Here is a 27581-nt window from a genome sequence, read left to right as displayed (position 1 = left end):
TAGGATTAGAGATGCGTTTTTAGAACATTTTTCAGTTGCATTGTTTTTTATGTTTTATATAATTACAGTACTTCCTAATGGGCCCTGCATTCTATCATGTTTAGGATCAGGTTTTCTTTGGCTATGAAATCAGCTGATGTGTGCCCCATAGACTCTGTTTTTTGCTCTACTAGGACCTTCTGTTGTGTTCCCTCGTTTCATGGAAGTTGAGTGAGTTCATGTCCTTGTATTAGTCAGATGTGGTCAGTTGTGCTGTGCTAATAGATCCACCCTGAGATCCCTTGGCTTGGTACACTAGAGGTTTACTCATTCACTCAAAGTTGGGCTGGCCAGGTGGTCCTGCTCCACCTGAAACAGGTGGACTCCAAGTTTCTGGTGGCAGGGTAAGCCAGAAAGGGAGGAAGCACTCTGGCTTTGAATTGTGTCATTGCTTTTGGCCAAAAATAGTCCCCTGGCACCCTCCCAAGTTTGTAAGGGAGCCTGGGAGATGCAGCAGAAGTGGGATAGTAACAGCTTCTGACACATTCATTTTTCTTTCCACCTGAGCTTTGAATTATAGTCTTTCAGTTTTCAGTCTGGAGAGCACTTGCTACAATAGTTTTCTTTCCACTTAACTACCTGCTTTTTTCTCATCAGTTCCTCCCTATCTCATTTCAAGTTCTCTCCACAATTTAACCAAAAAGAAGCATTATATTAAGGCCTTATGTAATTCTGACACTATTTATTTTCTGTTATATTTCTCCCAAACCTTATTTCATCTCCCCGGGGTTTTCAAGATTTGTGATTTCATTGTAGAATTGCTACCTGCAAAGCACTGCAAATTAGGCTTTTGATATCCTCATTTGCACGCAATTACTGTAGTTTCTAAGATTCTACAGTGACTTCCTACATTTGATTCCTAAATCTTAGTAAGCCAGGCCAGACCATAATATACACATATCCATTCTCTCTTTCTTCTGGATAAGACTATTCCCTAGGATCTGATCTCTCCTCAGTCTCACCTTGAGGCAGGCTTCATGCAGGAATGTATTTCCCAGTGCAAAGGTCTCTCAGGACCAGGGCTGGAGTGTTTAGCACGGTCCTGGGCACACTGTAAGCACCTAAGCCTGGTAAGAAGTATGCTTCCTGGTCAAGGCTATTGTTTACAAAATTCAGTGTATGCATGCAATTAATAAGTGATTCAGTTATATGAAAAATGATCAGGGAAAGAATGCTAAGATAAATAAAGCAGATCTTTCAAAGAGAGAATAATACCTTCCAGCATATACTCATTTGGAGTGAAATTTAAAATTCTTATTTAGTCCCATTGACTAGATATTGTTACATTGCCACCTCCCACCAAGACCTCCTGGGTGGTCAGTCGTGCAGTGTGTACAAGTTGGTTCTAATGATTGTTTTCTCATTTTCTTGCAGCTTCCTCCAGCTTTGCACCACAATTTGAAAAGGAGGGTGATAGAGAGATTCAAGAAATCCCTCTTCAGCCAGCAGAGCAACCCTTGTAATTTGAAATCTGAAATTAAAAAGGTAAGGTTTTCTGCATACAGGCTTCTCTGGCTGGCAGAAGCACGTCCCAACAGTAACATTTAGACCTCCTTGGCTTTGTACTTTAAGCTGTGTTCTCCATCCAAGGATGTTATCACTGCTTAAGACAGGTTTGCCTTGAATTTTCGCACCTTTACTTTTGTGGCTGTTATTCTCATGTAACTGATAGTTCTTTCAGTATTACTACTCATAGTATTTTCCTAAGAATAAATGTCAGTCCCTATCTTTAACTTAAAACATGTGTGGTTTCGCCTCTGTTGGGGGAATTCCATAACCACACTTTATTAGAATAGTCTTCAACAAGGTGTTCAACTGAGATGTGCCACTTTGAAGAAGCTGTCTTACCAGCTGAGGCTATGAGTTTCATCATCTACTGGGGCTGAGTGAATTGTTTCCAAGAATTCTTTCTGTCTACAGCATTCTACAATCCCCTAAACTTCAGGTGCTAGCAGATATTTCTATTCCTATGTATAGAAATGAAATCACCGGGGCCGGCATCATGGCTCACTAGGTTAATCCTCCACCTGCAGCACCAGCATCCCATATGGGTGCTAGGTTCTAGTCCTGGTTGTTCCTCTTCCAGTCCAGCTCTCTGCTGTGGCCCGGGAGGGCAGTGGAGGATGGCCCAAGAGCTTGGGCCCCTGCACCCGCATGGGAGACCAGGAAGAAGCATCTGGCTTCAGATTGGTGCGGTGCTGGCCATGGTGGCCATTTGGGGAGTGAACCAATGGAAGAAGACCTTTCTCTCTGTCTCTCCCTCTCACTGTCTACTCTACCTATCAAATAAAAAAAAAAACTAAATAACTAAATCAGAGAGGAAGAAAATTGATTACTTTTATTCAACAACTCTGAGACAGGAAACCCTTTTGTTCTAGTTGGTAGCTTGTTTTGACACAGCCTCTGGAAGTGGCGTCATCTCCCCATTCTGCTGTCTCAAGAAGGCCCAAGACACAACAGCTCAGGCCCTCCTGGGTGAAGGCACCTGGTCCCTCTCCAATTTCATATTTTTAGAAAAGTTTCATCACGTACTTCCACCCTGGTATTGTCATTCTGCCAATTTTTTCCCTTAAGGTTCCTTTCTGCTTTAATGGACCCAGTATTAAGCATATGCTCACTCATCATTCAGAAAATATGATAGGTTCTATGATAAGAAATGCAAACAGTGTTATTTCTGCAGTGTTGCCTTGTGTCAGTGGTGTCTGCTCGCGCACGCACACACACACACACACCCCACAAAGAAGATGGGGAGAAAGACACAGCTGCAGGTAAACACAGCCCCAGCTAACCTCAGCAGGGATTAGGGAGGGTTGTGTCGGCAAACAGAGTCAAGAAACAAAGCTGGTGGAGATCAAAACAGAAATAGAGGAGACTGCCGATATTTATTTTATGATATTTACACACTGTACCATGAATACCAATACATATATTTTAGAATGACAGAAGCTCAAATCTGCCGTGAAAAGATTACACGTTGCTTGGTTTTTATATTCTTATTAAAATGATATTCAGAATAATCCAGTTTGTGCACAAGCGTACTTTAACAGAAGCCTACTTTTATGAGCTGAAAGCGTCCGCCGAGCACCGTGTGCTGCACAAAGGCGCTAGTCACTCCCTACGCAGTGATTTTCCATCAGCGCCCGTCCTTACAGCAAGGCGCGTTCCCTTCTAGTCTCCAACTTATTGCTACTGTAGGTTTCCCTCCCTCATTGTCTCCCCCTCCCCCAGTTAAAAAAGAGATTTCCTTTTGTTAAACTTTACCCTCTCCCACCCCCACTGCCTCCACTGGCCCCTCATCTGCTTTCCTCTGCATCAGGTAGCATCTCTTGTTAGTACACTTGCCTTCTGTCATGGCTCGTCGAAGCAGAGATTGACAGGGTGGTAGAGGGTTCCCAGGGAGCAGGAAGGGGATCCAAGGGGGCAGAGGCTTATCCTTATTTTCAGCTAGGTTAAACTCTCCAGTGAAGATTGCTGTGGTCTCTTCTCTGACATGATAAGCTCATGGTGGTCAGAGGAGATGGACCCTCAGTGCGAGAAGAGGGAGCACTCAGCTCCAGAGCTCAGCCCATGACCAACAGAGGTAGGATCCTGCTCCTTGGCAGGAGGCTCGGGCGTGAGCCCTCTCCCCATGAAACTGGGTTGCACCATCATGGTGTGTGTGCTTCTGGTCAGGGATGCAGGTGCAAAGAAATCTTCAGCTTGGATATTAAAACCCTTCCCATCCTTCTCTATTGACGTGAGAGAAAGACCACCTTTAAAAGCTTCCATTAAAAACCTCCTTCATTTTTTTTTTGGTCAAGAATGACTCTATGCCTGACTCCCTCTTCCCCTCCCCTTGTTGAATTTTAAGGGCTTTTTATCTGCCTTGGGTCTGTTTTCCCCAAGGGCAGTGAGTGTCTCTTACTCATCTTTGATTCCCCGGGGGTTCTTGCACAGTGCCAGCAACATGGTAGGTACATAATGTACAATTATTAAAAATAGAACACGTCCTACATTAATATGGATTCTGTATAAGGTATTCTATATTTGCCCAATCTTTATTGATGTAGATAGAATATATCCACATATTTCTATGTGATTATACGAAGAAGCTCCTCCCCATCTAACCCTAAATGAGAATTTATAATCTCTGCTTTTCCCCCTTTCTGTTGTAATCTTTTGCAGCAATGATTTTTCTTCACAAGTAGATTTTTTCATACCCTGTGTAGTCATAGAGGAGAGGCTGGAAGGCTTCTGACTGACGCAGTCACCTCACATCATGGTGTGAAAGCAGTGATTGATGACCGCTCATAAAATTCACTGATTTCTACCTTTCTCTCTGAAATATTTCCTAAAATCCAGGGATCCCCATGTCTCCCATTTGAAGGAGTCACTGTGCGATAATTATGCCTAGTTCTTAGTGAAGGAAGACTCAGTAGGGTTAATAGAAGAGCCAAAAAGTGGGAAAGCCCTTCCCTTAGAAACTCAGCTCTTTTGTGTATAGCTCACCCGAGGTGGTCTAGAGTCCAGTCTTGGCTCGAATTGCAGGTGGAGTAAAGCGACTGCATAGCCAGACAGGTGTCTCTAAGAACCAGGATTTTCAGCACAGGAAGAAGGAGAAACCAGAAGCAAGACAGAAGAGACTGATTTGTTAGAATCGGAAGCATCAATATGAATAAATAAAAATACATGATAAATCTTATAAATTTTTATAAATCTTATAAAATATGTATTTCCTAATATTTTCGCCAAAATGTTCTGGAAACGAATTCAGCTGAATTGGGCTCCTTGGAGGTATAACTGACAGCAGACCTAGAGCAGGGACTGAGAGATTATGGTGGAATATCTTGAGATACAGGCAGCACAGCCAGGGTCCCACCAAGGACAGCTGGAGGGCACCCCGAGGACTGCAGAGCCAACTCGCAGAGGCTCCTACTGGCTTGGAGCATCAGTAAGAATAATAATCACAGTGGATTGAAAGCATCAAATTCCGTTTAAATCCAAGAGTTCCTAACAATTCTAAAGAAAAAAAAAAAACTAAAGAAAGTCTCTCATTGGTTACCTCTGGAAGATGCTAAATAACCAACTCATTGTTTTGAAAATTGTTTGCCAGAGGAGGAATGAGCATTTATTCTGCCTTCCCCATGTTAATTCTATCTCAGGGCAAATAAATTGCTGGTGAGGGGAAATTTCCCATCTTAGAAACAGGTCAGCCAATACGTGCCAATGGAATAAAAATATTACCATTCTGCAGTCCATAATGAAATAGTGGATCTGGACATGATTGCCCATAAGTACTAGCACCAGAAGAGGGAAACCCGGACATTAAACATCACCCATTGGAACTGCACAGCACTTTATTGTTGCTGAAAGCTTGAAGCTACATTGGATCAAGCCCCTAGATTAGAAGTCAGCAAACTCTTGCCCTTGGGCCAATCTGGCCTGCTGCCTGTTTGGTTGAACAGTTTTGTTGGAACAGAACCACCACTCACATACACACTGTCTATGGCTACTTGTGTGTTATGGGCAAAGATGAGGAGTTGGGACAGAAACCATATGACCTGCAAGATGAAAATAGTTACCACTGCCAATCCCTGCTCTGCTGCTCAGGCTCTTGCTATCCACTTGCTGCAAATACAGGGGACAAGAGAACTTGTTAAGTGACACCATGGGGATGATCAACAAAACACAGACTGGAAACTTCTACAGGAAAAATGAGTTTCTTTCTTTAATAAATAAATTGCAAAGAGAGGGGGTGAGGGGACAGGAAGGAAAGTGGGGAAGAGAAGGATCGCCTGTTAAAATTAAAGCATCTTAAGGAAAATATTAACCACTAACAGTATATGGACTCATTTCCTCCTGACTTAAAGAAACTCTAAAAAAGGTTTAAAGTACATACTTATATATAATATTAGGAAAAAATTAAATAATTGATTATGTATTTGTTATATTAAGTCTCTTTGGGTGGAATAATTGTATTGTAACTATTTAAAAAAGGAATCTCTATTTTTTAAAAGATTTTATTTATCTCTTTGAAAGAGTTACAGAGAGAGGAGAGACAGAAAAAGAGATCTTTCTACTGCTGGTTCACTCCCCAGATGGCTAGGTCAGGCCAAAGCCAAGAGCCAGGAGCCATGAGCTCCATCTGGGTCCCCTACATGGGTGGCAGGACCTGAGCCATCTTCTGCTGCTTTTCCCAGGCCATCAGCAGAGAGCTGGAGGGTAGTGGAGCAGCAGGGACTCAAACTGGTGCCCATATGGAATGCTGGCATTGCAGGTGGTAGCTTTACCCGCTATACCACAACACCAGTCCCAGGAATTTCTGTTTTTTGAAGAGCTTTGCTGAAATAACATAGATGGCATGATGTGTTGTACAGGGTTTGTTTTTCAAATCCTGGGAGTAAGACAGGGTAGGCAGGGAAGTGGGGGAGAAATAAATGAAACAAGACTGGTCCTGATTGAGTGGATAATGGGTATACATGGAGGTTGTTGCATTGTTCTCTCTACCAGTGTAAAGGCTGGGAATTTGTTATAATGAAGAGTTGTTGTTGTTGTTGTTTTCATTATTGACGCAAGGCTCCTCTTAAGCCAATGCCTGGGCATTAGCATTTTGTAAACTGCTCTTCTAGAAAAGCGGCCCCTTCGAATGGGCATCCAGACGAAAGGATCGGCTGGGGCTGCCCCCACTTGGAGAAGGGGATATCCTTTTCTAATCTACACAAAAGTACATGTGGATTTGGCGGAGCCCTGGCCCCAAGTGGATCTAACATAGCCAGCACTGAGAATCATCCCACTGTGTGTTACAAATGCCACTGAAACCAATACTTAAAACAAACAGGGAGAATCTGGCCCCAGGTGGGAAACAGCTGGCTATTTAAGCACACAGCCGTTCTGATTCGACGGAGTTGTCAGTGCTTGCTGCATGTTAGAATCACCTGGAGCTCTTCAGGCCGGCGCCGCGACTCACTAGGCTAATCCTCCGCCTTGCGGCACCGGCACACCGGGTTCTAGTCCTGGTCGGGGCGCCGGATTCTGTCCCGGTCCCCCCTCTTGCAGGCCAGCTCTCTGCTGTGGCCCGGGAGTGCAGTGGAGGATGGCCCAAGTGCTTGGGCACTGCACCCCATGGGAGACCAGGATAAGCACCTGGCTCCTGCCTTCGGATCAGCGTGGTGCGCTGGCCGCAGTGCACCAGCCGCGGCGGCCATTGGAGGGTGAACCAATGGCAAAGGAAGACCTTTCTCTCTGTCTCTCTCTCTCACTGTCCACTCTACCTGTCAAAAAAAAAAAAAAAATCACCTGGAGCTCTTCAACCTCATGCTGCTGTGGCCTCACAACTAGGTTAACCCCGGAGATTAAATCCCCAGGGGCTGGATCCCAGGTGATTCCAATGTGCAGCTGAGGTCAGGACAGTGGTCTGGTAGTCAGTGTGTCTCACACTTACAGTGCCTATTGATCACCTGGGGATCTTGTTAACATAGGAGTCTGTGCTGTAGGCCTGGGGAAGGGAATAAGTTGTCTATTCCAAGCAGCTCCCAGGGGATGGCTGCTGCTGCTGCCATGCAGGCACACACTTTGAGTAGCAAAACTTTACAAGAATGCAGTGCCTTTCCACTGGGAACTTATGGTGTATCTGACAGTCCTGAGACTTTTTATTAGAAAGACAGGTTGTCCAGTAGGCCAGAAGAGTTATCCTAATTCAGTTGCATCCTGAGCCCAAGATTTTGCATTCCTATCAGTGCCCAGATGCTGTTGGTTGCCCTTCTATGGACCGTTCTTTGATAGGAAGACCTAGATGAGACCTACTGACATTTCACCTGTGTTACGGGGGTGATCACACAGAAGCGCTTCCTGTCCGCGTGGGCCTTCCTACGGCTTCTCCTCAGTTCCTACTTTCCATTGCAGTGCAGATGAGCAAGGTCAAGTTTACCTTGCTTAACACAGTCAACCCACTTGGTAACTCCAGGCTTCCAATTCTTTGCCAGGCAGGCAAATTGCTCAGCTCCTCAGACTTTGATTTATGGCTCCGTGTGCATATAATAATCAAGCCTCATAGTTGTCTCGCCTTTGGCAGGGCCCCATGGAGGCCCCAGGAATCAGCAGTGCCCAGGGCTTACCTGTGTGAGCAGTCAAGAAGTGCAAGGCTGTCCTGTCCAGGTTGGGCAGGCCACCACTTACTCTGCCTTTGACACCACATTCATTGAGACAAAGTCATGGGAGGACAAGCTTCTGGTTGTAACAAACACAGAACAGTGATCTTCCAGCTTACTTTCTGTTTTGCAGTTCTGTTAGGAACACAGTCCTTGGTGGAAATGTAAACACTGCAGCCTCAGGGTGGCTTGCTGCCCAAGTGGGGGTGAGGGGGGATGGAGTCCCTGGGGCTTGGACAGTGGGGTGGGGCTGATGACAGAGTGCCATCGTGGTGCACTTGCTTAAGTGTGTGTGCGGTTAAATCTAAGAATACCCTGAGTATAAACACTGGGCATTTCTGTTAACAAAATGGTCTATAAAAACCAAATAAAAACTGATAGAAAAGGTTAGAGAAGATGAAAAATTAGGTAATATGTTAATAATGGGGTAGCTCAGTGAAAGAGAACATGGAGAATCTAAAGGGAATAAGAGCAGAGGACTAGCGAGTGCAGTGGGTTGGGACACATGGAGAATTTTCTCATTTTGGCACCTAATTTCATTTGTTGGACTCCATTTCCTTCAGAGCCCTACCTCAGTTGATTAGATTTCAAATGATGTCGATAGCTGTTCCACAGCAAAGATAGCCTTATTTTATGACATGGAAAAGAAGGGATAGTTTGAGAAATTTAATAACAATTACATTTGTGGTTTCTCGTTGTTTTCATCTAGTTAGAATTTTCCTAAAAACTACTCTATCCTCAACTGCCCAATTAATTACCAATCCAGTACTTGCTCAAAATAGTGATTTTTTTTTTTTTGCAGGGGAAGCGTCTGTTCTTCATAGATTTACTTAATGTCTTTAGTTCAGAAATGTTGCTCCTTGTAACTGTAGATATTTGTTCAGAGCAGGAGAGCACTTTTATGTCTGTTCAGAAGGAATATTTTATCCATTCTTCTAAACAGAGCATCCATGCTGGAAATGGAGGTACTGCCCTGCACACCAGGGAGGCCACATATAATGCTGGGGCAGGTCTGTTGAGACCCCCCTCAGCCCATCCCACTGCAGGGCCACTGCATTAAAGACATCCCACTGTCTCCTCCTGGTCGTCACCCACTGGGGGAGCAGTCACGTTGCCATCTGGCAGGTCCAGAGCGACTCACCACCTTCTCCTTCCTTCCTGTGACTACATGAGAATCACTGGTGCTTCAGTTTCCCTTCTGCTCAGTCATTAAACCTCATTGCTACACTTCAGTTGTGTTCCTTAAGTCATTAGTGTCTCAGGGTAGTTTTCATAGTGTGGGTGGTTTGGCTTGACCTTTCATGGTAGACATCCATGGTTCTGCCACTTAATAGCTGCAACCCTCACAAGTTACTTTACTTCTCAGTTTCCTTGTAAAGTAGAGATAAGGCTTACCTTAGCTGGTAGTTGTAAGAACCAATGGCATATCAAATGTGGCTAGAATGTCATCTTAAGTACTCAGTAAGAGGCAACAGGAGCTACTATACAGTAAGGCTGTCTTCCACCCTGTTCCTTCTTTGGCTTGTCACATACCCGGGCATGGTGTCACACTTTTATTCTTCCTCTTTTTTTTTTTGTTGGTCTTCTTATCCTCCAGTCCATCTTGCCACACAAATGTTCTTAAACATTTGTTTTTTAAATTACCACATTAAAAAACCTTAGTAGCTTCCAGTTTCCTAGCCCATCATCCACCATCTACATCTAGTTTCCAAGTCTGTTATTTGTAAGAGCCTCTCCATGGTCTGCCAGCATTCACCATGATGTCCCCAAGCCCAAACTATTACTTCATTGCTTTGCATCCAGGGTAATAGAACACTTCATGGAACACACACACACACAGACACACACACACAGACGGGGAGAGAAACCCTCTTCTGGGAACTGTTAGTATAAACGCAGCAAACCTCACCATGGCGTTTCCATCTGTTTTGGTGATTGCACATCATAGTTGATTTTAAAAAAACTTCATGGAATTAATGAATGGTTCTTGTCTTCCTTTTGTCATGCTGAATCCCCGAACTCCATAATACGGACTCTGTACTACCCATCATCATTTGACCATTAGCATGCAATGTCCAACCTTTGCCCTCAAGCCTCCCCCGCGATCCCTAACCTGGAATGTCCATTTCACTTCCTTCCATCCACATAAATTCATCCTCAAAAAACTCAGCTCCAGTGTTTCCTCTGAAGAGCCTCTGAAAACCATGAAACCCTTCATTCTCAAGTTTAGAACTCATGGCCTGATTTCATATTTGATGACTCATTGTACCACCTTGCTGTTTACTTACATTAGTCTATTTCTGGGTCAGATTGCAAGTCTCATAGACATCAGAACATTTCTGTGTCCTGTTCAGATCATAAAGCACCCCTTCCAACACATCGTCAGGGACAAAAAAATTTGCCCAACAAATACTGGAAACTAAACTGCAGAAAAGTAGTAGTTCTAGGGTGTTGCTAGAATGAAAATAATTCAGTTTGGGCTCAAATGTAAAGCTAATTAATTATCAGTTTTGCCTTCAATTAAAGACCCACTGCTGTGAGGATTCGCAGTTCTTGAACTAAAGGAGACTGTTAATGCCACGTAAGCACTGGAAACCTCAGAAACCCATCTCTCCAACTTTCAAATCAATAAAAAGAACCTGTATTTGTCATCTTAAAGTGGTAGTCTTGACCTTTCTGGGTCACAATTTACCCCCTTTTTTGACACTTTAAATCTTTAGATCCAATGTATACACTTAATAGTTAATGCAAATAAGCTTTTGATAATTAGAGTGAGAAAATTGCTTGTATGCTAAACCATATGAAAATAATCCCATCTGAAATCATTTGAAAGGGAATGCCTGTGGATCATTTTCAGCATCACTGGACATTTTAAGCAGCTTACTCAGGGTGACCTAGTAGCTAGGTTGTGAGAAATATAGACTGCTTAGGGCCGCCTAATTCTATGACACTCCACAGCCCTGATGGGAAATTATTGAGGGAGTGATTATCAGGTCCTCCTGCCTTAGAAGATATTGCAGTCTTACAGTCTTTTTTTAATAAAAAAATTTATTTATTTATTTATTTATTTGAAAGAGTTACAGACAGAGGTAGAGAGAGAGAGAGAGAGAGAGAGAGAGAGAGAGATCTCCTATCTGCTGGTTCCCTCCCCAGATGGCTGCAACAACCAGGGCTGGAATAGACTGAAGCCAAGAGCCGTGGATGCAGGGGCCCAAGCACTTGAGCCAACTTCTACTGCTTTTCGCAAGTATATTAGCAGGGAGCTGGCTCAGATGTGGAGCAGCCAAGACAGGAGCTGGTGCCCATATGGGATGCCAACATCACAGGGGATGGCTTCACCCACTATGCCACAATACCAGCCCCTGCAATCTTACAATCTTGTCATATTACAGCTGGGTTATTAATTTTATCAATTGCCACTGAAGTAAGGAAATCAAATTTTCAAGAATGAAAAAGGATGACTTTTTTCTGGAGTATAGCAGGTAGTTGGCAACACTGAGACCAGAAAACACGTGAATGATTTGTATTTGCAGTATCAAAAGTATATTGATGGGGGCTGGCATTGTGGCATAGTGGGTAAAGCTGCCACCTGCAGTTGGCATCCCATCTGGGTTCCAGTTCAAGTCCTGGCTGCTGGACTTCCAGTCTAGCTCTCTGCTAATGTGCCTAGGAAAGCAGTGGGAGACAGTCCAAGTGCTTGGGATCTTGTACCCTTGTGGGAGACCAGGAAGAAGCACCTGGCTCCTGGCTTTGGCCTGGCCCAGCACTGCAGCCATCTGGAGAGTGAACCAGCAGATGGAAAAATCTCTCTCTCTCTCTCTCTCTGTCCCTCTGTCTATAATTCTTTCAAATAAATAAATAAATATTTTTAAAAGTACATTGATGCAAAAGTTTGTTATTGCTGACATAAAATATTTTTATTGAGGTATAAAATGTATAATATATTTACAGCTCCATGAACTTGCACATGATACATATTCACCTGAGTGACTACCACCTACATCAATATATGAACACTCTCAGCCTTGCAGGAGGCTCCTGCCTGGTGGAACCCCGCAGCCTACCACAATGTTATCATTATGCTGATTTGTATTCCCACTGGCTAGTTTGGCCTGATCATGAAAATGTATGCAGGTGAAGTCACGTAGTTTGCTTTTGGCTTCTTTTGTTCCTCATTCATCTATGCTGTTGTGAGTATCCGTGGTTTGTTCATTTTTGTTGGTTTGCAGAACTCCATTATATGAGTACACCATGATCTGTCTGTCCTTTCTTCTGTCCTTAGGTATGGGGGATTTTTCCTGGTTTTAGTTATTATGAATAAAGGTACTATGGGTATTCATGTGCATGTCTTCTGATGGACTTAGGTCTTCACTTCTCTCATGTAAATCCTTGAGAGTGAGATCTCAGGGTTGTAGAGTATGTGTGAGTAAGTGTGCATTGTTTAATCATAGTATATGCTGCCTGTCTTCTCTAGTGATTTACAATGATTTATTTTAACTCAAGAACAGAATATGTGACTCCAAGGTAATTACTGTTGCATAGTCCAAATTGTGCCATTTGTTTCTGATTTATTAATATGAATTAACATCTTAAAATATATTAACAGAATATCTAAAACTTAGCCAGACCAAGTAATAGTTGAAATTAAAGGTGAAAGAAGGTTGAAAACCATTTATAGTCTAAAATTCCATTAAAATTGTTAGCTTTATTGAAGGGCTTCGAACAATCAGAATTTTAATAAATTCTATCATATGGTGAATTACTCTTTCCTTCAGGGTAATTAATAGGAATTTATATTTCAAGGCTAATGTTAATTAATAGTAATTTAGAAAAATATTTAGGAAACTTGTTTACCTTGGTCAAACAAGAAGGCACTTTTCAAAGTAGATACATGAAAAAGGACTCTGATTTGGAATAAACATACTGTTCTGTTGAATAATTGGACTTTATTCCTCCTACACCCGACAAAAATAACATCCTGATGTCCTAGGCCCATGCTATTATTTTTCTATCCATTTTTATTTTGCTCTCATAAAGCAATAAAGTGCTTTTTTTCTTCCTTGTGACCAGGGAATTGTCTAACTTGTTCTCACTGTAATTTGCCTGCTTCCAATTTATAGCTTCTTTTGGAAGGAAGGAGATGTTTATCTATTTACCACGGAATGAAAATCACAGAGTGCTAAATTTTCTGTGCAGAGACGTAGGGTAATGGAAAACCCCATGCAGAAGTCTCCTGTCATTTGCTCCCAAGTGTGAAATAAGATGTGGTTTTGCTTGTCTGTTTCAGCTGTCCCAGGGATCTCCAGAACCCATTGAGCCCAACTTTTTCACAGCAGATTACCATTTGTTACGTCATTCATCCGATGGAAAAAGCCTGTCCCCAAACGACCCCGCAGGTAATGGTCGTCAGCATGGGTAATCCGGCTTTCACAAAGAAATATATTGTCTGCGTCAACAGCAATCCCTGAAAGATTATCCTCAATTGAGAAGAAAAATAGGGCTGCTTTGGATTTTCTGTGGCAACAGTTAAAAGGGACATATGGTAGGAATCTTGAAATTCCCTAAGACATATCTCACCCATTGTGGCAGCTCCCTTGATCATTTATTAATACCATAAACAAACAGAAGGCTCTGTGTGTGAGAACTGCATTTCCTTTTATTTCTTTTTGCTTTTCTGGTGATTGGAAAGCAAATGCACAAAAGCATTTAGGGAGATTAAAAAGCAGAAATGAAAAGTGTAACTGTTCAAATGGAGGAAACCTGAATCTTACCTAAAGAATCTGTATCAGAGCTGTCTACTTGCTTTGTTATTTTTCACATACATTTCACCAGGCGAGGCAGTGTAACACATGGCCTAACGGTGCGGATTCTGTAAACCTGAATGCCTGATTCCACCGTTTAGTTACCTCACTTCTCTGAACTCCAATTCCTTTGCCTATAAAATGGTAGTGAAAACAAAAGAATAAATAAAATGAATTATTATTAAAAATAAAGAATGAATAGTATGTGCATCCTGGGGTTACTGTGAGGACCAGCTTAAACAAAGCGTGCCAGGCCAGTAGTAGGGGCTCAGTGTAATGGAACTTCCATCGTTGTGCATGGAGTATTAAGAGGAAGCATCCCAGACACTGAGATTTCAGAATTTCTGAATCACTTTCGAGTCTCCGTAGGCTATAGTTATGTGGCTAGAAGTGAGGCTTTCGCCATTAGATGAAGGCTCGCCATCTCGCCACCTTGGAAACACATGTTACACTTCTGTTGTTGCCTAAGAAAAGTATTTTGAGGATTCATGATCAAACTTTTCCTACATCTTTTTTAAAATTTTATTTAAGGTATACAAATGCCGGGCATTTCATATGTACAGATTTAGGAACATAGGAGAGGAGGAAGAAGGGTGGGAGTGTGGGCGGGAGGGAGGGTATGGTGGGAAGAATGACTGTGTTCACGACGTCTGGAACTGCTGGGTTAAAGCTGACCCCCAGATAGGCTGCCTTTCACTTCAGGTAGTCTCTGAGAAACCTGGAAGAGCAAGATCAAATCCCATCTGCAGTCCTATGCTGTGAAAAGCCTCTGCAGGACAGGGAAGTTCATCGGCAGGCCACATTTCTCCTTAAGCCAGGAATGCTGAAGAAATGAAGAAGAGCAATGCAAGTCTCTCAAAAGCTCCTCCCAGGGCAGCTGGCTGCCCCACCCCAGAGCTGACCAGGCTTGGTCCATGGCCGGGCACCCTGGGCCAACACAGACAGCAGAGCCTGCAGGCGCAGTGGGGGACACCTCTAAATATGGCTTCCGAAATGAGCTACCAGTACTCAAATCTTCACTTCACCATCGACCTTTAACCCATTTTCTTTTCTTTATCCAAGTGGCAGGGCGACTCCTGGGCTCCACCTAGGTCAGCGTTAATTGATTTGAGTGAATGCTGCTCTACACTGGTTTGGGTTGCTTATGAGTGGGGTAAAGTGCTAGAATACCACATTCTCACCCGCCACCAAAAATGTCTTCTGGGATTAAATGCATGCCATTTCCCTCTAGGCAACCATCTAAAAGGGTCAGATCTTTGATGTCTTTCACAGTCTATTTCTGCCTCCCTGAAGAATTTATTTTCTTTCTAGCACATATTTACTTTTTCTTTGTGGATTAGGGATAAATTTTTAAAACTAATTCTTCAGATTACTTTTTGTTTTTAACAAAAGATTTATTTATTTGAAAGTCAGAGTTATACTGAGAGAGAGAGAGAGAGAGAGAGAGAGAGGTCTTCCATACATTGGTTCGGAGCTTCCATCCACAATGGCTGGAGCTGCACTGATCCAAAGTCAGGAGCCAGAAGCTTCCTCCGGGTCTCTCACATGGGTGCAGGGGCCCAAGCACTTGGGCCATCTTCCACTGCTTTCCCAGGCCATAACAGAGAGCTGGATCAGAAGTGGAGCAGCCAGGACTTGAACCGGCGCCCATACGGGATGCCGACACTGCAAGCGGCGGCTTTGCCCACTATGCCACAATGCCAACCCCTTTCAGGTTACTTTTGTGTTTGGAATTACTCGTCACTTGCCCTTGATACACACACATACACACACTCTATTTTAATTGGCCAGTTTATACCATGAGCAATTCCTCTAAATCTTTGTATATTATTTTTGCAATGTTCTGGCCTAAAGCAGCCAGTTGTTGAAGAGAATCAGAATTTAAATATTCAAGGCCAAAATTCTCTGGAATTGTCTTAGAAGTCTTTTTCATTAAGAGCCTGACCTGTTTTCACTGTAGTTGGTGTCATAATTGTCAGTAAAGACTAAGGGGATAGGCCGGCGCCGGGGCTCACTAGGCTAATCCTCCACCTGGGGCGCCGGCACCCCAGGTTCTAGTCCCAGTTGGGGCGCCAGTTCTGTCCCAGTTGCTCCTCTTTCAGTCCAGCTCTCTGCTGTGGCCCGGGAAGGCAGTGGAGGATGGCCCAAGTGCTTGGGCCCTGCACCCACATGGGAGGCCAAGGGGAGGCGCATGGCTCCTGGCTTCAGATTGGCACAGTGCGCCAGCCTTAACAGCCATTTAGGGGGTGAACCAACAGAAGGAAGACCTTTCTCTGTGTCTGTCTCTGTGTCTAACTCTGCCTGTCAAAAAAAAAAAAAAAAAAGACTAAGGGGATATGAACCAAATGTCAGACTTTCCATAATTTATCTATTTCAGGTCTACCCAGCAGCTTTGATTTAGAGGAAGGAATAACATATGAAGAGATGCAGGTGAGTAGTTTGCAATGCCCGTGATGAGTTTTGGTTGCTTTTAATTCAATACTGGCCTGATTCTCCGCCTTTTTTCAATTTTAGACCGTGATTGAAGAAGTCCTAGAGGAAAGTGGCTATTACAATTTTACGTCTAACAGGTGAGATCTAGAGTTTGCTTTCAAGTGTGAAAGATGAATTGTGATCACTAGATGTTAGTTCCGATTTCTCTTTCCTTGATTATAGAGGTTTTTAGAAAATTTTCACTTCAAAGACTTTTACGAAGTATCTTTGTTTAGACTTGATACAACTGGATAGGATTCCTAATCAAAAAAGTTACCATTGTAGGTGACTGTAACTGTATCCAACTGGGAAAATCCAAGAGCCAGTGTTGAAGGTGTGCCTCAGAGTTGCCCCACTCAGAGAGTGAGGGTGGTGGGATATTTATCTCCCAACTTCACCAGTCGTTGTTTGAGATCTTTCCCCACAGGAAGTGTTAATTCCTGGTGTTTCTGACCTTGCTCATGGTGGGTAAAGATGGTCAGAGAAATGCTTAGGAAAAGAATTGCAGATACTAACCGTGGAGATCTGGCCAGCAGGCTCCGAAGTGAAAAAGAAAGATGTGGGCATCGACAGTATCCAATATGCATGAGTTGTGTCCTGACTTTCCCAAGGAGCCCTCTCATAGCTGAGTCATCAGATAGATGGCAAGCATTCGCATCCACATTCTGGATGGCTCAAGGTTGTCTTAGGGGGCATTGTCCTCTGGAGTGTATGCTAACGTGGCCTTTGGTGCCTGGCGGAACTGCCCTCCTTTCTAGCTAGTGAAGCTATTTTGTGGCTTAAATTATTTCAGAAGTCTTCCCCAAACTAGTACCCGTGCTAAGAGAAAGAGGGCTGCAGAACATATATTTAAGGTCATTATATGAAAATGAGATTCTTTTTTAGGACTAGTTCAGTCCCTCTCTTTTTTTTGTTCTTCTCCCATTTCAATGAGTTTTTCATATGAATCACACTGAGATTGTTCAACTACTTGCTTGTTTGGCTTGATAATATATTTCCAAAATACTACCTTTGTAAATTTAGTTCTGTTGTGACTTGTAACTGCAGAGAAAAGATGAGTAATTCTTATTTTGCAAAGATATATTGTTAATAGACATTACCGTCTCCACAACTACTCTCCTCCCACCAGCCCTGGAGAAGTTTTTGACTTTTCAGTTCCTGCTGGAGGACTGGCTGTATCCAGCCTTTCATGGATGGTCTGAGTGTCTTTGCTCTTGACTATCAGCATGTTATTACTTCAAGTACTCTTGCCTTGTAGTGAGGCAAACACATTTATTGTTTTTTTTTATTTATCTATATTTCTCCAGAGAGTCAAGATCATGAATAAAAGGATAATTAATGTCTTAATATTTTTTTAGAAAACCAGCTGAATATCAGTGAGAAACTAGGCATGTAAAGAACACAGGAAAGCTCTTACAAGAGCACTTATTTTTTCCCCTATCAAAAAATAATTATTTACATCTTTTTTAGAAGTTACAGTTATCTGTTTTCAATTCTCACTACCTCTAAGTTTTTTTTTTTTTTTAAATCCAGCTACAGAGTTACACTTTTATAAGACACATTGCAAATTTTTTTTACTATGCTAGTGACTCAATCCAGGTCTACTATATCAGTGCCTGGTACCCGCGTTACTGAGCCATCACAGGCTGCTTTCTGGGTGTGCATCAGCTGGAAGCTGTAATTGGTAGCAGACCAGGAACTCTAACCCAGGTGCTCACACATGGGATGTGGGCATCATAACTGTTACAACAAACTCCACATCATTTTTTGGCTTCTATTAGCAATGATGGAACCCATCTAGGAGAAAGACACTTCACAGTTTACTAGTACAAATAACTGCTGATTGTACCTAAAATCACTGCTTGTTTACAACTGTTCCAAATTAATTCCCAAGAAATAAGCCATGTTTCGCTTAGGAATACCTAATAGTCCAAAAACTAGAAATACACATAGCTGTAGGTACAAATCATATTAGCTTCTATTGCCATGATTTCCCCACAGCCAAAGGATGAAGGATGTTCAATATCATAAGACATGTAAAGTATTTAGATACGGTATTTCAGATCTGTAAAATATATTTTTCCCAAATAGGTTCCACTGAATGACCAATATTGTTAAATACTTTGGTGAAAATGTTTGATGAAAATAATGTTTCCATCACTAAAAGTATTTGGGAAATTCTGAATGTACATTTTTGCATTTAAAAAATATTTATTTATTTATTTGAAAATCAAAGAGAAAGAGGGAGGTGCAGAGAGAGGCATCTTCCATCCACTGGTTCACTCCCCCAAGTGACCACAACAACTGGGGCTGGGCCAGGCTGAGGCCAGGAGCCTGCAGTTTTGTCTGGGTCTCCCACGTGGCTGCAGGGGCCCATGCCCTTGGGCCATCCTGCTGCTTTTCCAAGTGCTTTATCAGGGAGCTGGATCAGAAGCAGAGCAGCCAGGACTCTAACTGGTGCTCCTATGGGATGCTGGCATAGCAGGCAGGGGCTTAACTGCTGCGCCACAATGCTGTCCCTCATTTTTTTTCCATCTTGAAGGATTGTTGACATCCATCAGTGTTTTAAACACTCTGAGATGTCTCATTGGAAAGAAATCTGCTGTGTTTGTGTACCCCGGTCTTTTCCTCATCATGCACATGGAACACGAGTTGATTAAAGCTGTACTGGCTGTGTGGTTGCAAGTGGGAAACACTGTTCTCACTGCTCTGTCAGGGTCTACCCAGGTCTGCTATAGTTCTCATCATCATAGTCACCATTATTATTGCATAAAATTAGAAAGTGATCTTAATGAAGCACCCTGCAGAGAGAATTACATACTTAATCCCTTTATTGTGCCTATTTGCGACTTAACACTGTCCCTTCAAGCTTACATGCACATCATCCCCTAGCCACTAAAGTGCTTGAGCAGATAATAGCACATTTTGAGCTTAGATTTTAGGGCTTGTATTTAGCTAGAGACTTCCGAGGTGCTGTTTTCAGACTGAGATCATGTCTCATCTACCAGCTGTCTTTCGGGAGGATTTCTGGAAATGGTGAAATAGTTTGGGGAATGCATGAGCTATTGGTTTGGAAGAATATCTCAGCCACAAAATAAAGTGGTAACAGAAGTAGCACCTAGGGCCCCTGACCAAAATGAGCTATTTCTCATTTTTGGGCTTCTGGGAGGGGGAGCTAGGACTGAGTTGAGAAGGAAGCACTGTAAAGAAAATGAAAAAGAGCAAGAGTGTTGCCTGGCCTCATAACTGCTCCCAGAGTAGGCTCTGTTGATCACTTGCAGGAGTGTGTGATCACTGAGATTTTGCATACGTAGAGGTTTAGTTCCTAGCAGAAGGATGTAACCTAGAATGCCTTAATTTTAACATTGTTGTTTGTAAGAATAAAACCATTTGAGTTCTGTGAATGAGTAGATGACAAGCATATCATCTTGACGAATGCACTTAGGGGTGCACAGCAGTATTTTATTTTTAGTATTAAAATATGTATTAAGAAATGATAGACAAAGCAAACAGAAATATACATTGAATCAGCTTGCATTGCTTCAGTTCCTCAGTTGTCTAGTGAACATCTAAAATGATTATTTTAAAGTGCATAGGCCTTAATGTACAGGGTATTTTGAATGGATTTACTAGTTCCTATTGTGTTTATAGCTTGAGAAAGACTCCAGTGGCAGTGAACATTAGTAAAAGGTACCTTTCTAAAAATGTCCTGGGTTTAATAAAAAGGAGCATTTTTATTCATTGTGATTTATTTATACATACGGCCTAGCCATAGCTTTTGAAATTGAATCTGGGAACTAGAGATTGTAGCGACTGTAAAGAACTCTTCTACTTCTGACTCTTCCAGGTATCACTCCTATCCATGGGGGACCAAGAATCATCCCACCAAAAGATGAAATGCTGCATTTGGAATGGACTTGGTTTTCCCAGTGAAGTTCAAGTTCTGAACTTCAGCCACTACTTGCAAGATACTCAAGGATTGGGTGTTGCTAGAAAGATGTGGGGGAAAAAAGACCAAAATGTAATGGGGTCTGATGGATCTCCTCCCAGAACCCTATGGTGGGTGGATGACAGCTGCAGTGCTGGGGGTTCCATCCCAGAATGCATTATATACAGGATGTCAGGGCTGTCAATGTGCTCCTGGGAGAAAAGACTGCAAAATTCATCTGTGGGGACAAAAAGCCTCACTCTCACAGAACATTCATCTCCAAGATAAAAAAAAAATCGTATTTTTCAAAAAAATATTTTCTACTCAGGATTGAAAAGGTATCTAGTCTTCCTTGTATAAAAGAAATTGTTCTAGATAAAGAAAATTATAGAACCCAGAATGGCATATTGGGTGACTCACTGTACGCATCATTTCTTTTTATCTCAAAAGAAATTCAAAATATATGGTTGATTTTTTTTTAATGCAAGGATTGGTTCTGTCTTAACCATTCTGGTGCTGATGGCCTTGAACCATGGTACAGTGTAGACAGTATTTGTAACTTTGCACAGCCTCTTGGAATAACTGTTAAATGTTACATCTAAGTTAGACTAACTGAATTATTAATATACAATGTGTGTATATGTACATATATGTAGGGGAGAGAGGTTTTGATTAGACTAATGCTTTGCTGCTGATCAAACTTATGGTGTTTTTAGAGCACTTTAAAGAGTTCACAGAATCTATGAAAGAGATGCAATATTACTTCCTCCAAGTCTTTTCTTACTAAAATTACCTACAATGTTTATAAATTTTTATTGTGAAAACTAGAAATGAAACTAAGTTGTATAATAAACTATAAAATCATTCTTTATTCATTGAGACACCCAAAGAAAGAGAAGCAAGAATGCCAGTGTCCCATTCCTAGGTAGGGAGAGTTTATGACCAACGTTTGATAGATTCATTTTGGGCTAAAATTCTTCAGTCGACTTTTATAACTCTGTAATGTCAAGAAATGCTCTTATTGCCAAATCGGACTGCATTTCTGACTACTTAAAGAACAATTAATTTACATTAAATAAGTGATCTGGAAGCTGAAATTATGCTTTTTATTTATTTTTCACTGAGCTTTTTCATCTTTATTTACACTGATATGTGTCTCACATGATTGAATAGAATATAACTCAATATATTTACAGTGATGGAAACAAAATAACATTTCTGTGACATATGAAAAATGCCTTAATGTGAATCTGTGCAATTTTTAAAATTAGTATGTTTAATATTTAAATGATATCCAAATTCCCTTAAATCATGTACTAACAACTTTGAAGATTGCCATTGAGTCTGTATTTATGCCAAATTGATAATTAAAACACATTCTATTTAAAATAATAGGTAAAAATACAGTAATGAAGATTTTCAGAGAGATTTCAAACCAGTTCCATCTCTATGTGAAATTTACAAGCAAAATCAAAACGTTGTATTTTAATTTACCAAGGCAAGGTTTGATTTCTGTTCTAACTTAATGTGAACATATATTGTTGGTGTTTATACCTTTTAATGTGAGTAGGAGGAGCATTTCCTCATCCTGCAGGAAGCAGAGGCTTAGTGGTACACAAATTCTAATGGTGATTAGAAACCCATACCTAGGGTAAACCAAACTGTGAAAAGCAGAACAATCAAGTTTATTCTCAAATGCTAAACTACACAAAACAGAATTTAGGAAATGACAGTAGTCAAAAATCATAACTTCCTATGAAATGATTTATTTGAGATGTTTTTAAATGTGTACAGTTGACTTTATTGATCAAAATGAGAGGGAAATTTTTCTAACTCATTTAGGGGAGAAACCATTAAGAGTTAACAAACATAAGCAAATGAATGTCCTTTCAGCAGTAGCTTCAGGCCCATTAACTCTATGCTGATAGATGTATTGTTTTGCTAAAGTAATGAATGGGCTCTACTGGAATTCTCCCTTAAACAACACCAATCAGTGAATCTACATCATGCAGGGCCTGGCCTCTGAGAGAAAGTTAGATGCTGGCAAGAACACCACTTTGTAGCAGGAGTCACGCCACAGAAGTAAGCTTTGCAAAGGCCCTCAGTTTCCAAACAAGGAGCACCTCCAAAAGGAGAAGGATCATTTTGTTTTTTGACTCTCAAAGCAATCTTCTAATGCAAGCAGTTGTTACTTGAAGTTAATAACCTCATCTTTTGTAGAATGCATTTAATTTCTCTCTCTCTCTCTCTCTCTCTCTCTCTCTCTCAATCTTAAATGATTTGTTGTGTGGTGAAAATCCCTGGGAATTCATTGAATTCATCTAATTCTTGATGACCGGATACTTGTATGGATAGAATATGAATCAGTCTTTTTGGATTACTTGGGATACACAAATGCCTCAGTTAATTATGTTTTATCTGCCAGCTCTGTCTGAACACCTGTACTTGAAACCTTGATTTTCTTTTTAAAAAGCAAAATGTTCCGTTCCTAGGGGAGTGACTACGGCAGGGATATCTGCTTGGTGGTTGTTAACTGTCTTTCGGATGCAGAATCTTTAAATGGAGACTTTCAGGGAATAGTAGTAACATGGACACTTGGATCTGCACTGTGGGTGAGCCTCAGCAGCTTGGGGACATGCTCTTTGAATCCAGAAAGGACATATGAACAATGTGCACCTAGTCTATTTTGGCATTCTAAAACAACACTGTTATGAAATTTGTTGAATTTATGTTATGAATTTATTGACATAGCTGACAAGGAGTTCAGGTCTTACTGTAAGTACCATCAATGACTCATTAACTACTATGGATTTTGATGTCTAAAACCAATATAGAAAGGGTTAGTTAGATGCAATTCTAGCAACATCACCAGTTAATCACCACTTGTATTTAATAATATTAGGTAGTCAGTTCTATCAGTATTAATATGCATGAAACCTACATTTCACCTTTTGATTTTCTGGGTTACAAACTAAGTTTATTTCTTTTTTTTTTCCTTTTCTGAAGTAGGAATCAGGCACAGTGAATACACTAAGTTCATTCAGAAATGGCGTCAGCTTCTATCTGAAGGCAGAAACAACTTCATTTAAGTGATTGTTATTGTTTGTCTTTTATTTCTGTTCCGGTGGTATGCAGGAGGTATGCAGGGGGTATGCTGGAGTCCACTGGAGAGGTGACACTGAGAAGGCTGGGCAGAAACAGCTGCTCAGCACCCTGGTGATGCAACTACTTACAAAAGGCTTCCTAAGCCTTTGTTGACCTTGACTCCTTGGGCAAAATTCTAGCCGCACAAGAAATTCTTCACGTTCAACAAGTAAATGAGATATAAACAGTGTGTTTTATATATACCTATATGATACCTTTCAATTTGTATTAATTATCCTTTGGTGGAAACTGACATAGTTTTGGGTAGATTATTTTTTCAACTGAAATGTGCTGCTAACACTGTGCTTACAAATTGAATGCCAGTTCTCATATTGGTAGGAAGACACACATGTCTCAGGGAAGCACCTCTGTGATAAAGGGACTCTTATGTGTGTCATTACAGTGAAACTGTGTCTTGCAAGCATGATTGCTATGGTTGGTGATAGTCCAGCTGTGATATTGTTTTGAGATTTGCAAGAGGGACAGGGAAGATTTTATGACTTTGACCTGTGACTGATGGATGTCCCTAGTCTACACGTCCTCTGAGTCCAGGGCTAATCATTTTAAACATGCAGATCACACACCCTAAAGGTCACAGAAGCATTCTTTGTTGCAAGGGTACTCTGTTTTTTGTTTTGTTTCTACTGTACCTATGCAGTACTTGACTAATAACACACAATTAAAATACAGTTCGTTGTTTCATATTAAAAATAAATGCACCCTCTTCCTATTTGAAAGCTCAGTGTTGCTCCTGTCAATGTGAGCTACCTTTTCCCCGCTCTGTTGGTACAGGGAAGTTTCACTCTGTACCCAGTTACTGTGCTTAGAGGTAACAGAAGTGTGTGTAACAGCAAACCTGTGACTGTTTCAGTTCAGTCTTTCTGAAGGAGCTTACCTTTGTTTACACTGACCAAAGAGAGAAGGTGTGTCTTTATGGAAAAATATGGCTGGCTGTCATTCTTACAGACAATCAACAAGTCTGGGCAGATGCTTAGAATCAAAATGGTGCGCTGACAAACAAAAAGTTAGCTAGAGTTTTTGCAAGCACTGGTCCCATAACACAGGGAGAGAGAGATTCACACTAAGAATAACAAACTAAGAGGACGTAATGTGTTGAGGCCTCTTCACTTTAAAACCAGACCACAAATGGCACTGATGAAATGATCTTCTGAGCCCATGACATAGCTCTATATTTCAAGTTCTATTTGAGCCAGGATTCTGAAAAGGGAGAGAAGGCTTGTGAATGCCTATTAAATTTTAGCTAAAATACTTGCCTTCCAAATTCTGTGTGCTGATCTCATAGTGAATTTCAGAGGAAATTGAGCTGGTTCAGGGATTCCTCATCTATCCCTCACATCACAGGCAGAAAGACATGCAGTATTTTCATGAAGGCGACATATACAATGAGGGAGGTAAATAAATATAGGGACTCAGTGTGGGCGGTGGATTCCAATTTGTGAAAGATGAGACAGCTTTCAAGCAGGTGGGACAATCCCCAAATTAAAACTCTTTTGAGAAGTCAGAGGGCAAATAGAAGGCACATTGCTTCCCGGAAGCCTGGCATTGCCCAATCGTTCACCCACTGCATGATGTGCAGTGTGTGTAAGAGGCAGCTTCTGGCCCGCGCCGCGGCTCACTAGGCTAATCTTCCACCTGCGGCACCGGCACCCCGAGTTCTAGTCCCGGTCTGGGCGCCAGATTCTGTCCCGGTTGCTCCTCTTCCAGGCCAGCTCTCTGCTGTGGCCCGGGAGTGCAGTGGAGGATGGCCCAAGTCCTTGGGTCCTGCACCCGCATGGGAGACCAGGAGAGGCATGTGGCTCCTGGCTTCGGATCACCACGGTGCGCCGGCCGCAGTGGCCATTGGGGAGTGAACCAATGGAAAAGGAAGACCTTTCTCTCTCTCTCACTTTCCACTCTGCCCGTCCAAAAAAAAAAAAAAAAAAAAAAAAAAGAGGCAGCTTCTATGTAGCTCCAGATACTTAAGTGATTCCTGCTACTGGATCTCCTGGAAGAGACCATAGCCATCTCTGTGGCGTTGTCAACAGCAGCTTGCCTGCTTGGAACAGAAGGCCCTAGAGACTCCTCAGTAACCTGTTGGTCAAATCCTCTGGTTGGGGTCCCTATGAAGCATCCCACAAACATTAGACTCCTCAAAGAAGCACTTTTTAAAAAATCTGCCATTAAAGTGAATGTGGTTCTGTCCCTGGGGCCATGTTTTCTTCCCCGTGTTTCATCCCATAGACTCAGGCCCATTTTATCTGATAATGCAAATTTTTCGAGAAGTATACATGGAACCTAAATAGATACACACAGGCAGATGGAAGATGCTTGCACTTAGCTAGATTAGAAAATAATCATTGCAAGGTATTTTGGCTATTTGCAAGTGAACCAGCTGTGGAAAGAATCCATCATTTTATCCTCCCAAATAGGGAATTAAAGTCACTTAAACTCTTTTTTGAGTGTGTTCTGTTTACTGACATTTAGCAGATGAAAACTGAATTATAATGCTTCCCATATTCTCTTGTTCCCAGTGGAGAATTTGTTAGGATCAAAAATAAATAAATAAATAAGTAAATATAAATAAGTAAGGCTGTCTTCTGAACGGAAGCAAAGCCCCTAATCCTCATGTCGCCCAGAGCGTCCCTCTCCCTGACAGCCTGGGGTGTGATTCAAAGGCCTGTCCCTGCAGAATACAAAAATGTTCTCAGTGCAATTTTCCCCTCAAGTCTCTTAAGACAGTACTTTGTTTTGTTCCAGGACTTCCCATCCCATTCTTCTCCCTGTCCAGTTTCACCCGCTAGCCCCCATTCCCACCCAAGTAACTGAAGGGTTTCCTACCGGAGGTGAGAGGAATGTTTGCGGGACACTAATGGGGTGTGTGTAGCAGGCAGCCAGCAAGGGACTCCTGTGCACGTGCTTCTTGTCCTAAGACATCCAGAATACATCCTGCCTGAACACACCTAGACTGGAAAACGACCATGAGGTTGGAGACCCTGAAAAGAAGAAAGAGAAATGCATTTATAAAGGATTGTATAAAAGGTGCAAGCAGCATTTATTTTTGCTATTGCTTAAATATACTCTGTAAAAATGCTAAAGAAAAATAATAAAAGTGTATTTTCGAGTTACTGGAACATTCTCTCTTGTCCGGAGTCTACAGCAAATAATGATCTCTTTTCTCTCACCACCTCTCCAGGCTCTTCTTTTGTGCTTTCGTCTTTTGATTAAAAAATAAATCTACACAGGCAATCAAATATGTATGCAAGTTCCAGTATATCCCTCAGCGTTAGTGACTTGGTCCCTGTCTCAGTTATTTATTGCTACAAATGTTGTCTAACAAAGTACATCAATACTTAGGGGTTTAAAATGACAACTTATTATTTCTCATGAGCCTAAAACTCAGCTCAGTGTTTTGTGTAAGGTGTCCGGCGTGTAACAGATCTTCCCAGGCAGACGAATCGATTCATTCACAGGCTTTTATTGGGGTTCCGCTCCTGGGCGAGGTTCCCCGGTCCGAACAGAGCAACAGAGCGGGGGCTGGGGAAGTCGCGCGTCAGAGATTGGGAGAGCTCCTTTTATAGATTCAGGGCATGGGAGTTAAAGGTTGAGGCGGGTCTGATCCTCATTGGTTGACCTTTAGGCACCCGCAGGGACCTTGACAAGGACTTTCTTCCCCGGAAGTACAGGTAGGGACTCTCCATTCCCGGAAATATAGGCCTTCCTTCCATGCAGATCCCAAAGCTACCATTTTGCAGATCTGAGCAAGGCTCAACGGATTTGCAGTGGGTCCCTGCATGTGTCAGTGGCCAGCGGGCATGCTGGCTAGGATAGATCCAGGGGGGACAAGAGTTTCTCCCATCCCTTCTCCCTCAGCTATCTCTCACATCACTATGGCAGCCTAACGCAGATCTGGTTTTTGTGATAGTGGCAAAGTTGAAAAGAGAATGTAGATTTACTTCGCAAAGCCCTAGCTTATATTAGGCTTTCCCCATTCCTCTGGGCCAAAACAGAGCCCATGGTCAAACTCAGCTCTAGAATGGGAAGAAATAGCAGGTGTTCATTGTTGTGTAACAA

At 42.0% G+C, this 27581-nt stretch overlaps 1 protein-coding gene across 3 annotated transcripts in view; it reads left to right on the top strand.

Annotated features, from left to right (window-relative positions):
• The window catches only part of NEK10 (NIMA related kinase 10), a 376851-nt gene extending 352606 nt beyond the window's left edge, over positions 1-24245 (top strand). For all 3 annotated transcript variants that reach the window (XM_008266079.5, XM_008266081.5, XM_002716230.6), the window contains 5 exons: positions 1414-1524; positions 13453-13561; positions 16344-16396; positions 16481-16536; positions 20286-24245. In XM_008266079.5, coding sequence (XP_008264301.3) covers positions 1414-1524; positions 13453-13561; positions 16344-16396; positions 16481-16536; positions 20286-20334 — 378 coding nt within the window. In that variant the 3' untranslated portion in view covers positions 20335-24245. The remainder of the gene's footprint in view (positions 1-1413; positions 1525-13452; positions 13562-16343; positions 16397-16480; positions 16537-20285) is intronic.
• The last annotated feature ends 3336 nt before the right edge of the window (positions 24246-27581 follow it).

The sequence above is a fragment of the Oryctolagus cuniculus genome, chromosome 4 (genome assembly GCF_051225735.1).
Source record: "Oryctolagus cuniculus isolate XC-2025 breed Fujian yellow rabbit chromosome 4, ASM5122573v1, whole genome shotgun sequence".
NCBI lineage: Eukaryota > Metazoa > Chordata > Mammalia > Lagomorpha > Leporidae > Oryctolagus > Oryctolagus cuniculus.
The sequence above is the reverse complement of the archived record's forward strand: the minus strand, read 5'-3'. Positions and strand labels throughout refer to the sequence as shown.